This window comes from Meriones unguiculatus, chromosome 19 (assembly GCF_030254825.1).
Source record: "Meriones unguiculatus strain TT.TT164.6M chromosome 19, Bangor_MerUng_6.1, whole genome shotgun sequence".
Taxonomy (NCBI): domain Eukaryota; kingdom Metazoa; phylum Chordata; class Mammalia; order Rodentia; family Muridae; genus Meriones; species Meriones unguiculatus.
Window position 1 is genome coordinate 69,042,843 of NC_083366.1, and position 15,611 is coordinate 69,058,453.

General features: G+C 57.1%; 1 protein-coding gene across 2 annotated transcripts; it reads left to right on the top strand.

Annotated features, from left to right (window-relative positions):
* Positions 1 to 630: 630 nt before the first annotated feature.
* On the top strand, positions 631 to 13,789 carry Rgs14 (regulator of G protein signaling 14). 2 transcript variants are annotated; one of them, XM_060373013.1, is made up of 15 exons: positions 631 to 953; positions 7,457 to 7,478; positions 7,652 to 7,830; positions 8,135 to 8,227; positions 8,307 to 8,450; positions 8,777 to 8,920; positions 9,030 to 9,141; positions 9,354 to 9,466; positions 10,152 to 10,355; positions 11,896 to 11,972; positions 12,190 to 12,316; positions 12,405 to 12,486; positions 12,595 to 12,644; positions 12,717 to 12,838; positions 13,068 to 13,789. In XM_060373013.1, the coding sequence occupies exons 1-15, from the start codon at positions 909 to 911 to the stop codon at positions 13,279 to 13,281; spliced, it is 1,728 nt and encodes a 575-aa protein (XP_060228996.1). In that variant the 5' UTR covers positions 631 to 908; the 3' UTR covers positions 13,282 to 13,789. The 2 variants fall into 2 exon arrangements, with proteins under 2 accessions (XP_060228996.1, XP_021494792.1); XM_021639117.2 differs by having other exon boundaries at positions 632 to 953; positions 12,717 to 12,831.
* The last annotated feature ends 1,822 nt before the right edge of the window (positions 13,790 to 15,611 follow it).

Here is a 15,611-nt window from a genome sequence, read left to right on the forward strand (position 1 = left end):
AGACATAGTGCAGATATAAACTGAGCCTCGTGTAGCTAAGTTGACCCCAAACTCATTGTTTCTCGCGCCGCTACCTCCTAAGTGCTGGCATGACAGGCGTGTGCCACCACACCCATCTTCACACATGCAATGTGTGTGTACATGTCTGAAGGCTCGGGTGCCCTGGTGAAGGAAAGCTTATGTGTTCATGACAGGGCATGTCCACGTGCATGCTCAAACATGCAACGTGTTTACCGCTTTGCTTACCTGGTCATTAGGTGACACACTAGTCGTCACATGCAAACTGCCTGGGCTAGGGGTGCCAGGCATGCAGAAGCCTGGCACAAAGCAGGTGTGAGTACATGTGTGCTGGATAAAGCACATAGGTAGATACCCAGGACCCGCTGCCCATGTCCCCATGTCACAGAAGCTCCTGCCAGGCCACCTGCCACAGAGGTGCCTGGCTGCGTGGCCATGCCCTGCTGTGTGCCGACAGAACACTGCTGGCTCCTCACAGGGCACAAGGAGGCTCCCTCTGGGTTGATTCTTGCACAGGGTGCAACCAAGGGTGCGTTGGCAGCATGCGAGTGTGCATATTCGTGTGTGTGTGTGTGTGTGTGTGTGTGTGCGCGCGCGTGCACGAGAGAGAGAGAGAGAGAGAGAGAGAGAGAGAGAGAGAAGAGACAGAGAGTAGGAAGAGGCATTCGCTCTCTTAGACCTTGCTTCTTTCTGTGGTTTGGTTTCTATAGAGACACTTCCTGTGGCAGAGAAAAGAGGTAGTGAGCTGGTGTTTCAGGATGTAAGGGCCCGCAGGAGCAGAGCGAGCTCTCTCCACTGCCTGCTACCGGAGAGCTCTGGCCGGTGCTTCCACAATCCTTGTGGTGGATGCCCCCCTACCCCCGAGTCGGGGACCCAAGATCACCGGAGGAATGCCAGGGAAGCCCAAGCACTTGGGTGTCCCCAACGGGCGCATGGTGAGTGTGGGCTCTGAGCCAGAGCCACAAGGAGGGGTTGGGCACACCCAGGGTGGAGTCCGGGAAGCACCCGGGCAAGGCTGAGGAGGGGCTGGGGTGCTGCCAGGAGGCTGGAGAGCTGGGGTCCAGACAGCTGCCAGCAGTAGAACCTGGTGCTGTGGACCAGGACCCTTCCAGGTGCCCTGCTAGGTGTCTGGTACAACTCCAGGAAAGAGTGTAAGGGCACAGGCTCCAGTCCCACAGGCAGGCTGGACTCCTGCTCCCTCGTCTGCTCCTGGGACCACTGAAGCTGCTTACAGAGTAGCACGGGGACCCAGTGTCCCCGTTATTCCAGGCTCACTCCTGCAGCTGCTCAAGCCCTGCGCCTTCACCTCATGCTCTAGGTGCCCAAGATAAGGTTAAGATCGGCCCTTGCTGGGCCCTTACCTCACTGCTCTAGAGGTGGCCGGCCAGAACTGGTGCTCTCTGGGCAGCCCAGGATGGGTCAGTAAAGGTAGGACAGGAGGAACAACCTGCCTGTCTGTCCCGGCTTCCAGGAGAGAGGTGTGTACAGTTGAGTACGGGCGCCCAGGGCTGCAGCCACACTATCCTCTGACACCCTCTCCAGGCTGCCTCACTCCTGACTGGGGCTACCCCAGAGTTTCTGGCTCTTCTCATTCATTCACCAAATGGTTGAGTGTAGAGTTTTGAGCATCCCTCTTCTCCTTAGGGACAGAGTTCATTTGGCAAGGTCACCGAACCACTCCAGGGAGACCAAGCAGTGTCCTGATAGCTCCTATCCTAAGGCCCCAGCCTAGTGCCAGGACATACAGCCAGCAGGTCCACAGCCGCCTGGTTCTGGCTCTGTTGTCTCTTCCCGAGGAAGATCCCCTCCTGCTTTGTCAAGTCCTGTTGACTAAGTGGCATGATGAACGCAAGCGCCTTGAAGAAGGCTGCAGAAACGTTACCCCAGCAGCCCCTGTATTCCCAGCCCCTCTCCAAGATCCTTTGCCTCATTAGACATCTGACCCACCCCAGTTCCCACCCCTGACTTCCAGTTCCCGAGATTAGTTTCCGTCTCTTGTCCAGCACCCCTTATTGCCAGCACCATGCTTTGTGGTGGAAGAGAGACCAATTCCAAGAGTTGGTTTGGTCGCCATCCTACCTTCTCTACTGCCAGCCCTACTCGGAAAGTCCAAGGAAAGCCCATCTGGATGCATTCCCGCCCTGGGGAACATGGCACTTGCTTTGCTTTTCTCCACATGGCCACAGAGCCAAGGAGCAAAACCACAGGCTGCTTCTGGGACAGAACCCAGAACTGCGGGCCATGCAGGCCAGCTGAGAGGGCCGGAGACAGACCTAGCCTGTCGCTTCCGTGTCAGCCCACAGCTTCTCTATCCAAAATTCATTCACAATAGAGACGGCAGTACAAGCTCTGCCCCGCGTCCTGCCAAGCCCACAGCTGCCCCAGATCCTCTCAGCCACAGTCACATATGTTTGTATCTGTTCTTTCTAGATCAGTTCTGAATTTTCTGTTTGACCCTTGAGAGCTCATAGTTCACAGATGTCCATTGCTGGACAATGGGCACCTTTAGGAGGCCATGCTTGGGACAGGGTGTGGAGACAGGTGATGACAGTGTTGCTGTGAAGGGCGAGGGGTCTGTGGGCAAGGTGTCCACTTATCTCGAGGGGAGGCACAGAGGAACAAAACTGCCATGCTGCTGAGTAGAAGGGTCACTCACCCTGAGCCCCCAGAACTGTCTGGCTCTGGCCCCTCCTCGCCACCCTCCACCGTTCCCTGAGGAGGCACTGTCAGCCATCAGCCTCATCCTTCTGGCATTCAGCTGCAAAGAAACCTGCCACTTAGAGGCGCCTAGCCCCCTCTTGAGAAATCATCATGCAGCACCAGCTGTCACTTCATTTGCACACTCGCTCATCCACTTAGGGCTGCTCTGCCTTGTCCCACACTAAGCACTCAAGACCCAGGTCCTAGCCGAGCGTGGTGGCCCATGCCTGTGATCCCAGCACTCGGGAGGCAGAGGCTGGTCGATCTCTGGGTTTGAGGCCAGCTTGGTCTACAAAGCAAGTCTAGGAGAGCCAAGGCTACACAGAGAAGCCCTGTCTCAAAAAACAAAACAAAACAACAACAAAAAAGACTCAGATCCCAGTCCCGTGAGCAGCCCCGGTTAGCTCCATTTAACCCCAGTGAGTTAGTGAGGCATGAAAGACAAGAGAGAAGATTACTGAAGTAAGCATGTTTGGGGAAGCGCTGTAGGTGAGGCGTGGAGAAGGCCTGAGAGGAGCCTGAGCAGGAAAGCCATCTTCTCCATTAATGCCTAGCAATATGGAAGATAGTCCTTAACGCATATGCAGGTTGGAGGGGAGCAGCCTGGGGAGAGGGGAGTGGCTTGAGGAGAGGGGAGTGGCCTGGAGAGAATCGAACTTAGGAAAACACCCATAGGAATATGCCCTAGGGAGTCTGAGTCTGAGTCTGACTTCAAGTTAGCCGTATTTCTCTTTTTGGAAACTCAGAATTGCTCCCCCAAGTCATGCTAGCAAAGAGAGCTACGAGAAGCCTGTGTGTCTCTATGTGCCCAATGCGAGGTCAAGGATGGCAGTGCTGAGGGGTACATGAGAGAGCCCCACGGAGCTGGCCCAGGCTGAGGGATCAGGCCCCTAGGGTTGTATAAACAGCCACAAGAGTGAAGTGAGCACAGTGCAGGCGCCCACCTCTGGAAAGGCACAGCGGTGTGAGTGAAAATACTGAAATCAAGTCCTGGTTTGAGCAAGTTGTCATCGGGGATAAAGAAATCATGATCTTTGATCTATCGATTGATTGCTCTCTTTGAGACCTGAGTCCTATACGGGCACAGTTGGATAGGAGTCCCTGGGCCTCCCCCACCTGTGCCCAAGGGCGACAAGCCCCGGAACTCCAAGCTCCTCTGTCTACGAGGGAAGTGGCAAGGCTGGGTGCTAGGACTTAAGCAAGCCTTTAATAAGTACCACTGAAGGTACAGGCAGATGGATCTCTGGAGATCTGAGCCAGCCAGGGCTACACAGAGAGTGCCAGGCCAGACAGGCAAGCTCGGCATCTAACGTTATCTCTGCCACTTTTCGACTCTAACTTCTCGGGGCCTCGGGTCCCTTGCTTGTAAAACAGGGGTAGTAGTGTCTGCTGCAGGGGGGAGACGTGGAGTGTGGAGTGAGAATGGGGGTTGCCTGTACCACAGCTGGATCAGGAAACATGAGTGGCCCTCTTCAGTGTCCTTTGGTACCAGCAGCTCCTGCAGAGCCACTTCCTATGAACAAAGCATGACAAACTGAAGCCAGAGCCGGGGATGGGCTGGAGTGCCGCTGGCCGCCACACCCTTCCTCACCCTCTTCCCCTTTTCCTCCACTCGACATAGCTCTTCAAGCAGAGGTGAGAACTGGGGTCACTGTTGGACCCAACTTCCCCCTGCCTTGTAGCCGGCGTAAGTCATAGTTGGGTTCCGGACCCCACCTGGCTGTACCTAGATGACACAGTGTGCCCCATGCAGCCCCCAGCAGCCCCCATGCTTCGAGGGGAAATCAGTTCTTCCAGACACTCAAAAGACAGATCACGAAGAAGGCTCCATTCCTCCTCCTTTCCAGCTCTAGACTTCTGTCTCTTCCAGCTCTGCCCCAGTTCTACTTTCAACAGCCAATAGGACAAAGGAAGCTGGAACAAAGAGCCTCGGGGGCAGCATGAGAGCAGACAGTGACGGACAGCTGTGCCCAGGCATGGAGGGGGCACCTGGGCCAGCGTCCTAGTCTTCAGGCTGCTTGAGCATGGCAGTGAGGGTGCCTCCAGAGCAGGGGTTTCAGACACACTTCCTTCCCAACAGGACCTGCTCTCAGGCTGCATGGATGAGATGCCCAGGCACGGTGGGCCGAGGGTAGGGGAGGGAATGGTGAAAACATCTGCTGATGGGTAGGGATCCAGGAGCAGTGCAAGGGGCCTGCAGAAGTAGGTACTCAGGCAGAGGAAACAGCAAACAGGAAGCAGGGGTGTGGGGAAAATAGAAGTTTGATAGAGTGGAGGGTGGAGGCGAGGAGGAGGAAAAATGGTGTTGGAGGGGCTCATTAGTCAGGCGCAGGTAGAGGGCTGACTGTAACTTGGCAACAGCAATCCTACTGAGGCGAGCAAGGAACTAAGTCCGGGGTGGAATAGTGGGGAGGGAAGGGCCTGGAGAAAACCTGGGAGCCAGCCCTACTCAGGGACTCAGCCATCTAATTAAAGATAAAATAGAAATAAAACCTCTAAGAGCCAAACAAAGTCCCAGTGCGGCTGGCTCCAGTTCCAGCACCTTCGGCTGTGTCAGGAACTCCTGGCTGGAGAGCGCTGCCTGCAGGCTGATTTGGGGTTAGAGAGCAGCACAAAACCGAGGAGCCTTGAAGAGGGTGAGGCGGAGGGGGAGGACTGCAGCAGCACAGGCTCTGGGGTATAGGAGCACAGCTGCAGCTGTGGAGCAGCTGGGGGAGGAACACAGCAGTGGGGGGCAGGCAGGTGCTGGGGAAGAAAAGAGCAGCTGCCTAGGGGCCGCAGGCATCTGAAGGGTCTCCCGCCCCTGGGACTCAGGGCTCTCCCACCCCCCACCCCCGAGCTGAGAGAAGGGATGAGGGGCACTGGGGAGCTTGGGCGCACAGAGAGGGGCTGGGGTATGCAGTGCTAGGGAGCCGGCCCCACGCCCAGCTCAGGCACTTGCCAACTTTCTCTCTTGCTCAACCCCCATGTAGGCTGTAAAATAGGAGAAAATCAGAGCGGGGATTTGAATCTTTGCGTGCTCTTTGCTCTCCTGCGGGGTGAAAACTCAAGCACCCGGCTGTGTCAGCCCTGGACATCGACACAACAGTGCTGTAATGTGATGCTCTAGAACACTTAAACACACACCACAAGGTGTTTTGAGCACCTTCTGTGTGTTTGACTCACTCAACTGAAGTCAGGACCTTGATGTCAGGACCATTGCTTGTCCAGTTTTTAGAGAGGACAGACTAAGATAGCTGAGGGTTCTTGTCAGGACACACAGCGCAAGATTTGAATTCGGGCAGCTTAGGGGGAGGCTTGCTTCCCATCGCTTCCAGAAGTAACACAGATGCATCAGACCGGCCCTAGAGTTCCTTGGAAGGAGTGAAAATCCCCTGCAGGGAAGGTCACTGGCTGCTCAGGACCAGCCAGGGCTGCCACTCTGCCATGATACCTTGCTCATCACAGATAGAAAAACTGACCCAATGGGACTCTCTCAATTCTGAAACATAGGAGACCCCTTTAAACCTCCCCCTCCCCGAGGCCAAATAGTATCCTGTAGTATCCTGCAAGCCAGTGCTGCCTAGGCGTTCCAAGGGCGGAGCACAGAGAACAAGGCAGGGGAGGCTGTCCCGGGCTTGCTGGAAGTGCTGATGGACAGAAGGGCCGTGGTGGGAGCTACTGTGACAGGACCTAGGGAAATGTAGCAGGTAAAGGGGATTGGAGACGCCAGGGGTCTAAGTGATGGGAAAAGAAAACAGGGTACAGCAAAGCTGCTTCAGGACTTTTGCAGTGGGAACAGAGGTTGTGTGTCCGCTTGAGACATGGGCTTATGGGGGCATTTAAATACGGATATCAGCAGGAAGCCGGCTGTGTGGTTGGGGCTGGATGTTGAGGGGGCACAAAGGGCCCAGAATCAGAGCTAGGGAAGGGGAGCATCCTCCCTGCATGGGTAGGGCTCTGTGGGGGACCTAGGAGGCCTCTGGGAAGTAGGAGAGGCACCAAGAAAAACCACTACAAGAACTGCTTCAAGGCTGGGGTGGGTGTCGGCCTCACCAAGGGCTCAGGTTCCTAGAGGAGTCAAGGTGAGTGAACGTTGTAAGAGAAGGGAGCTGGCCGAATGACAGGGCTACTCACGCTGTGGCCGCTGCACCAGCTCCCGAATGGCCAGGAAGCCTGCTAGAAATGGAGAGCTTTGAGCCCCATCCCAGATCTCCTGAGCCTGAATGTCGGAGGGGGTCCTTTTGGCCACTCTGTGCCACAAAAACAGCATCCCATGCCCAAGGTGGGGTGGGGTGAGCACCCCAAAGAGGAACAGGTGCAGCGAGGACCTCCTTCCCCCCTCAAACACAGGATTGGCATGGCTCTTACCCTGTGCCAACAAGTGTTAGAGACACAGCGTGTGTGGTCCTGGGAGAGATATCACCTACAGATGGAAGCCAACAAGCGAGCTAATGTGCCCAAATTCCTGCAGATCCTGCCCGGCAGAGGCAGGCTTGAAGTCCAGGCACAGCTGGCCTCAGGGTCTGAGACAGAGAAGGGAGCCAGGGGCCACCAGAAGGTGCCCTGAGTAGGTCCCAGCACACAGTGGCTGGCACAGGATGGCAAGGCGGCCAGCACAGTCTGAGCAAACCTAGGCAGCGGTGACCGTCTGAGGACACGTGGCCTCTCTCGCCGGAGGTCTGGCCCAGGGGCTCCTCAGACTTTCCTGTAGGGCTTAGCGGCTCTTCTCTGACCTTCTACCTTGGGTCTCTCCTAGGTTCTGGCCGTCTCTGATGGAGGTAGGTGACAGACTGAGTGGGTAAAGCATGTCTGGGAGGGAGGGACGAGGAAGTGAGTGGGGACGGTTGCTGGTCTTCCAGGTAATACACCCAAGAGCAGATGCCTGCCTGCAGTGGGAGGGGGGATGGGCTGCGGAAGGAGAAAGCTCACCTCAATACGCTCCTCTCTCCAGAACTGACCAGCACAGCAGGCTCCCAGGGCCAAGGTGAGGGCAGAGGAAGCTCCCTCAGCATTCACAGCCTCCCCAGCGGCCCCAGCAGCCCCTTCTCCACCGAGGAGCAGCCCGTGGCCAGCTGGGCCCTGTCCTTTGAGCGGCTGCTGCAGGACCCGCTGGGCCTGGCGTACTTCACAGTAAGCCCGGGGTGGGCCGCACTGGGGAAGGGCACTGCAGAGGCTGGACCCGGAGCATACAGGGCTTCAGGCTGGCCGCTCTCCATGGTCCCTCATCTAGCCCGTCTTTGGTATCCTTTCCCTCACCACCAAGCTGGGAACTCTTCCTTCTCCTTGTCCTTGTCCCTGCTTCTCATTTTTTCCTGCTGCCCCAGACCTGTACCATCTGTCTGTCTGTCTGGTCCCTCGGCTGTGTCTGTCCCAGTGTTGGAACACGTGATTCAGCCTGTGTCTGAAGGCTTTCCTTCCCCTCTCCTCATGCCAGGAGTTCCTGAAGAAGGAATTCAGCGCAGAGAACGTAACTTTCTGGAAAGCCTGTGAGCGCTTCCAGCAGATCCCAGCCAGTGACACCAAGCAGGTGGAGAGAAAGAAGGGACAGGGGGGCGGGGCGTGGGGCCTGGGTATGCCCCTGACCGCTCCCTGGCCCTCACCCCCAGCTAGCTCAGGAGGCCCACAACATCTACCATGAGTTCCTGTCCAGCCAGGCGCTGAGCCCGGTGAACATCGACCGACAGGCCTGGCTCAGCGAGGAGGTTTTGGCCCAGCCCCGGCCCGACATGTTCCGGGCACAGCAGCTTCAGGTGAGGGGTCCAAGAGCCAACGCCAGGTGAGAAGGGAGACCAAGGGAATGCCCGACAGGACCAGCTTCAGGGGTGGAGTCCGAGGGGGCAGGAGCAATTTGAACGCAGAACCAGAGCCAAATGCCAGGTCAGGGCCAAACAAAGTTAGAGGGTGAGAGCAGAGGAGGCCTTGGAGGACGGGCTGGGGCGGGTCTCAGGCTCCGGGTAAAGGACAGAAGGGAGGACGCAGGGATTGGGACTCCCCTACTTGGGCTGGCGAGGGCCAGCTGGATGCCCTCCGCTGTCCCCTCCCGGCGCCAATCTCCGCCACGACCCCCGGCGCGCAGATCTTCAACCTGATGAAGTTCGACAGCTACGCGCGCTTCGTCAAGTCCCCGCTGTACCAAGAATGCCTGCTGGCCGAGGCCGAGGGGCGCCCCCTGCGGGAGCCCGGCTGCCCGCGCCTGGGGAGCCCCGCCGCGGCGCGGAAGGTGAGGCCCGGAGGTGAGGGGCAGGAGGGCGGCCGGGCCGGGAGGCTCTTCCCCAGGCGCCCTGCGGGCTGCGCCCCGCCGCGCGCCACGGTCCGCCCTGCGTCCCCAGAAGCCGAAGCTGAAGCCCGGGAAGTCCCTGCCGCTGGGCGTGGAGGAGCTGGGGCAGCTGCCGCCTCCCGAGGGCGCCTGCGGCCGCCCTCTCCGCAAGTCCTCCCGTGGAGGTGAGACCCGGCGCGGCCTACCCGGAGGTTTGCGGCCATCTGGGCAACTCCCCCTTCTTACGTGCCCCACACGCTGCAATAAGGCAAAACCCAAACCCCCAAAGTAGGTTTCTCCCGGAGGCTGCGCCGTGTACCCCCAGCGCTTGGGAGGCTGCACAGCGCCCAGGGGGAGGGTGAGAAGGCGAGAACCCTCATTGCTGACTTTTCCTTAGAGATGACCGGTGGGGCCGCGAACCCAGCCCTGCGGAGGGAGTCTCAGGGGTCCCTGAATTCTTCCGCCAGTCTGGACCTGGGCTTCCTGGCCTTTGTGAGCAGCAAATCCGAGGTGAGCGGCCTTTGAGGGAAACAAGATGCCTCGCAGGTTAGGACCGCGGCCACTTCTCCTCGTGGGTTCCCGGCGTTGCCAGTGGATGGCGACCCCTCCGGCCCTAGCCTGCTCCACAGCCATCGCCTCACCTTCCTTTCTTTTCATGCTAAATATGGCGGTCTCTGAACGTGTGACGGCCGTGCATCCTCAGCGGGCAGATGTGTGCTTCTGCAGGCGCCTTGGTGTACCGTGTGTGTGTGTGTGTGTGTGTGTGTGTGTGTGTGTGTGTGTGTGTGCGTGTGTGCGGCTAGGTAGTGGAGCTGTCTGAGTGTCCGCATTTTGTTTGTTTGTTTGTTTGTTTGGGGGTTGGTTGTTTTTTGTTGTTTTGTTTTTGCTTTAATTTTTTTTTTTTTTTGAGATAGGGTTTCTCTGTGTAGCCCTGACTGTCCTGAACTCACTCTGTAGAGCAGGCTGGCTTTGAAATCAGAGGTGTTCCTGCCTCTGCCTCCAAAGGCATGGGCCACCATGCTTGGCTGAGTGTCTAGTGTTTGCGTGCGCACACCTGTGTTCCTGGAGCAAGACACGTCTCTGCCGGCCTCCAAGTGCACAAGCGTGTGTCCCGGAGGTCACAGTGACCCTGTGTGCGGTGTGCCTGTCCTCACCTGTGTACACACAGCCTCTGCCTGCTCTTGCCCACAACCAGAGTCACCGAAGGAGCCTTGGAAGCGGAGAGGGGGAAAGCGAGAGCCGGCCGGGGAAGTACTGCTGTGTGTACCTGCCGGACGGCACCGCCTCCTTGGCCTTGGCTCGACCTGGCCTCACCATCCGTGACATGCTGGCAGGCATCTGCGAGAAGAGAGGCCTTTCTCTGCCTGACGTTAAGGTCTACCTGGTGGGCAATGAACAGGTGTGAGCATGACCAGTCCCAACTCTTTCCTCCTTTCTGATCATGACCAGGTCTAGCCCCATCCTCTGAAGTTACCATTGGGTACTCCCTCCCCTCTGCCACCGGAAGTACCCAGTGCCCCTGGGGAATCCTCTCCCTCTGCCATGTGTCCAGTGCCCCTGGGGAATCCCCTCCCTCTGCCATGTGTCCAGTGCCCCTGGGGAATCCCCTCCCTCTGCCATGTGTTCGATGCCCCTGGGGGATTCCCTCACCTCTGCCATGGAAGTATTCAATTAACCTAATCCCTGACCATTCCTTGAAATGCAAACGAGGAAACTCATTTTGAAGCCACCCTGTAAGGGGGTTCAAGGGGAGCAGTGCTGCCTCCCAGGGGGAGTGACAGGCCTTCCTCTAGGCCCCAGAGGTAGCCAGAGGTAGCCAGAGGAACTGAGGTTTTGTGTCTGCTGGTCCAGGCTGGAGGTGATTAGGAATCGAGCCTCCAGAGCGAGTCTCTTCCAGAGAAGGCAGTCTTGTCTGGTCAGGGGCTTCCTGAAAGAAACAGCGGCTAAAGGGACAGAGCAGAGTTTATCTGGAAGAACTGCAGGGACAGGGCATTTCAAGGAGGGAAGGAGGCGTTTGCCAGGACATGTTTGGGGGCCTGGGGGGCAGCAATGGTAGAGCGAGCGCTGCCCACTTTTTTGGGCCGCCAGCACAGCTGCCAACAGCCCAGACGGGCTTTCGTGCCTGCTAAATATAACCTCACCACCCACACCCACCTGTCCCCATGGCACAGCACACCCTGCTGTCTGGGAGAGGTGCCCCCCCATCAACCCTCCCCATTCAAAGCCTATGCTGGTACAGACTGTAGTCTTCTCTGCACACCTACTGTGTGTCGGGACTGTACCAAAAGCTTTTCCTCTTTCTGGACACACACACACACACACCAGCGCTTGGGGCAGGAGGCTGACCTAGGCATTAGGGGGCGAGAGACAAGGTTCAAATGGCTAAGAAAGGCGGTGCTGAGGGGAAGTGAATCCAGATGGTCTCCTTGAGTTTCCCACGCCTGAAGGAAGGGCAGGTCTTCAGGAAACCAGGGCCCAAGCTGCATGCCCACCCCCCACCCCATTTCCCAAACAGAGTTCTCTTCCAGGCTTCCCCTAGCACTCCCAAGCATCTTTCACTCTTTTCTTTTTCTTCGGAGTCTTACTGCGTAGCCCCCGCTGGCCTGGAACTTACTGTGGAGCCCAGGCTGGCCTTGAACTCCATCAGTATCTGCCTCCCAAGTGCTGGGAATAAAGGAGCACACTACCATGCCACCATGCCCAAGGCATCTTCCGCTCTTAAGATCCCTCAGTCTTGATCTTACCCAAGTTTGGCTCAGACGCCGCCGCTGGCCCTCACCCCAGCGCCTTCCAGCCTTCTGCTACCGGTGGGCTAGCCCCTTTGATCTTCATGGTAGCACTAGAAGCCGCCCGGAGGAGATGAAGGTGGTTTCCAGGTATCCCCAGGGATGGTTTGGGGTAGAGGGAGGGGATTCTTAGACCCTGCCCGGCATCTGCAGAAAGCCTTGGTCCTGGATCAGGATTGCACGGTGCTGGCGGACCAGGAAGTGCGGCTGGAAAACAGGATCACCTTCCAGTGAGTTCCCTCCTCCAAAGCTTATTTTGGCTTCAAGCCACATCCTGTCTACTGGTCCCCAAATCTCAAATCTTATCTTGGGCCAGGAGCTCTGCCTCCTAGGCTAACGCCCCACCCCAAACTGTTCCCCCCTCTGGATCAGCTTTGTCCCCTCCGGGCTTATTTTGGGAAAGGGACCCGGGTCTCCATCACTCTCCAGCTCTAGCCTCCTGTGCAGGCTGGAGTTAACTGAGCTGGAGCGCGTGGTGAGGATCTCGGCTAAGCCCACCAAGCGCCTGCAGGAGGCGCTGCAGCCCATCCTAGCAAAGCATGGCCTGAGCCTGGATCAGGTGGCCCTGCACAGGGTGAGTGTTGGAGCTGTAGGTCAAGGGAGGGCCAGACCAGCAGGGGAGGCTTTGTGGTCAAGCCGTGGCTGTTAATCTCTTTCTGCAGCCGGGGGAGAAGCAGCTGCTGGATTTGGAGAAGCTGGTGAGCTCAGTGGCCTCACAGACACTGGTTTTGGACACTCTTCCGGGTAAGTAATGTTTAGCCCTTGGGACCTGATTTCCCAGGGTGCCTCTGGCACAGGAGGCGGGGCTTCTGAGAGGAGGGCCAAACCACAGACCGGTGCCCTCCATCATAGGTGCGAAGATGAGTGAAGCCAGCAGCCCATCCCCCTGCCGCAGCAGCCAGGTAGCTGAAAGCCTGGGGGTGGGGGGTTCCAGTCTCCCTTCCTAGTTGTGCCCTAACCCCACTTTCTTGCAGGGATGCCTCCCTAGGACCCAGAACAAGGACGCTTATCTTCCTCCATTGCCCCCCAGTTTGCTGGTGGAAGACGCCAGCGTTTCTGCTGGGAACCGGCAGACCTGTGACATAGAAGGTGAACTGTGGGGTTAATGGGGCCTCTGGGATTAGAGGGATGAGGGAAGCGGGTTGAGGATCGTGGAGGGTGGCATCAGAGAGGCCTGAGCTGAGAGGCTGGGGCTAAAGGCCGTTGGAGCTAGACTACACTGACAGTCTGGGCTCAAGGGGCTCTGGTCATAGCAGGCGGCACAAGGTTGAAGCATTAGCAATGGCTCTGACCATGTGGGCCGCTGACTCTGTGGCTGCCCCCAGGTCTAGTGGAGCTGCTGAACCGCGTGCAGAGCAGTGGGGCCCACGACCAGAGGGGACTTCTTCGAAAAGAGGACCTGGTACTTCCAGAATTTCTGCAGCTCCCTTCCCAAAGACCAGGCTCTCAGGAGGCTCCGCCATAGACTTGACTCACCTACACAGCCTGGGGAGGGCCCTTCAGACTCCACTGCCCACCAGCCCTCTGACGCCCGTGTAACAGTCCAGGCTGGCTGCATGGTGCCTGGGCGGACCAAGCATGCCCCGGGTCCGCTCTGCACGTCTGCCCTGTCTGTGCCATGTGTGTCCCTGGCCCCTTTCTGCTATGGGCAGGCCCACAGAGGGAGCCAGGAAGGGATGGAAGGGGAACTCAGAGAGGCCACACTCCCAAGCTGAACACCTGTTCCCTTGTGGGTACCTACCCATTCCTCACACTAGGCCATGAGGGGCAGGTGGGCCTAGCTCCTTGGCATAAGCATACTGACCAGGAAAGGGCCTTTGGCAGTACCGGCCTCCTCCACTTGTTCTAGGCTTTAGCAGGGGGCAGGGGAGGGGCTGGCCCCTCCTTAAAGAGTTGATATAAGTAAGGCCCGGGCGTGCTGGTGGGCAACCCCTCCATCCACGTGGACTCTACTGTACATACAGATTTTATGGTTGGCTTGGGGCAGCTGGGCTTGTCCTGGATGTATGATATTGTTACGGTAATAATTATTGTTATTCTGCCATGAGTGTGCTTCTTGTGTGCCATTCTGCCCTGTGTGGGCCCATCATCCCACTGCCTCTGTCACCAAAGCCAGGCCAGGAAGGTCTTGGGGTCCTCAGCGTACGACGTCCTGCTTTCAGAATCTCTCTTCCCGAGGCACAAGGTGGGGGGGCTCCTTTACAGCTGTGCCTTTGCCATCACCCAGCATCCAGGGACATGAAGCATCATTGGTGTTGCTGCCCACTGTCTCTATCAGGGTCTAGTGTACTCTAAAAGCTTGCATGTGGGACTAGCCTGGGCAACCTGCTCTTTCTCTCATCTGCTCTGGATGGGTGGTACCCCATCTCTAGGCAGCCAGGAAAGGCAGGGAGGGAGGGAAGGAAGGAGGACTTCTCAGAAAGAAAACCTCAGCCTCCAGGAGAGGCCAGCCTGGCCCCACTGAGAGAGGCGAGTGCTGAGTGTGGGTGCTGAGGAAGCCGGCTGGCTTGAGGGGTAGGACAGAACCCTGCTCACAGATGAGTCTTCACTGGTTCTCCCACCAGGACCTCCGCTGACTCTCCCTTCTCATCTGACTGCCCTGTTGTTGTCCTTGGAATCTGTGGGTGAGATCAGTGGGTTTTGCTGACCATGCTGACTTCCTCTGGGGGTTTCAGGTCTCTGTCACCTGATAATCCCTCACTTTATTTGACTGTTTAATGGAGGAGAGCGGACGACAGGACTGACTGGCCATTTTCTATTCCCCGAGGGAAGATTCTGTCTTAGAGGTGGTTGTCTGAAGCCATTCTGAGAAGAATGCTAACCAGAGGGCCTCTGAAAGGCTCTGCCCTGAAGACTATCAAAGCAGATGCTGAGACTTATGGCCAACCTTTGGGCAAAGTGCAGGGAGTTTCATGAAAGAAGTAGGAAATAATAAGACCTGGAGAGGACAGGAGCTCCACAAGGAGAGCAACAGAACCAAAAAATCTGGGCACAGGAGTCTTTTCTGAGACTGATGCTCCAACCAAGGACCAGTCATGGTGATAACCTAGGACCCCTGCACAGTTGTTGCCCATGGAAGTTCAGTGTCCAGGTGGGCTCCATAGAATTGGGAACAGGGACTGTCTCTGACATGAACTGATTGGCCTGCTCTTTGATCATTTACCCCTGAGGGGGAACAACCTAACCAGGCCACAGAGGAAGACAATGCAGCCACTCCTCATGAGACCTGATAGACTAGGATTAGAAGGAAGGAGAGGAAGACCTCCCCTATCAGTGGACTTGGGGAGGGGCATGTGTGGAGAAGGGGGAGGAAGGGTGGGATTGGGAGAGGAGGAGGGAGGGGGCCACCGGGGGATACAAAGTGAATAAAGTGTAATTACTTAAAATTAAAATAAACAATGGAAAGAAGAAAAAGAAAAGAATGCTAATCAGATGGCTCTGTGGGTAAGAGGACCCAGGTTTGAGTCCCAGTGCCCATGTGGCAGCTCACAGCCATCTGTAACTCCAGTTCCGGGGATCCTGGAACACCCTCTTCTGGCCTTCACGAACCCTGTACACACGCAGTGCCCAGGCATGCACTCGGGCAAAGACACTCATCCACATAAGACAAAAATAAAAAATCTTTTTACTTTAGTCCAGTTCTGTCGGCGTATTTTCTGCCACTCTGAGCATTTGCACAATGGCCTTACACAAAGCGAGAAAGCGACAAGGGAGAGTAGAGAGTGATAGATGAGGACATGCAACACCCTGTTGTGGCTTCCGTATTTGTGCACGAATGCATACACACACAGACACACTCAGACGTGCACACAGAGAGACACGGACACATACACAGAGACACACAGACTCAGAGAGAGACACACAGAGAC

Coding starts and splice junctions, on each gene's coding strand:
- Rgs14 (XM_060373013.1), top strand. CDS start 909: ATGCCAGGGAAGCCCAAGCACTTGGGTGTCCCCAACGGGCGCATG. Junction 8,921..9,029: donor GCCCCGCCGCGGCGCGGAAG/GTGAGGCCCGGA, acceptor CTGCGTCCCCAG/AAGCCGAAGCTGAAGCCCGG. Junction 12,487..12,594: donor GGTTTTGGACACTCTTCCGG/GTAAGTAATGTT, acceptor CCTCCATCATAG/GTGCGAAGATGAGTGAAGCC.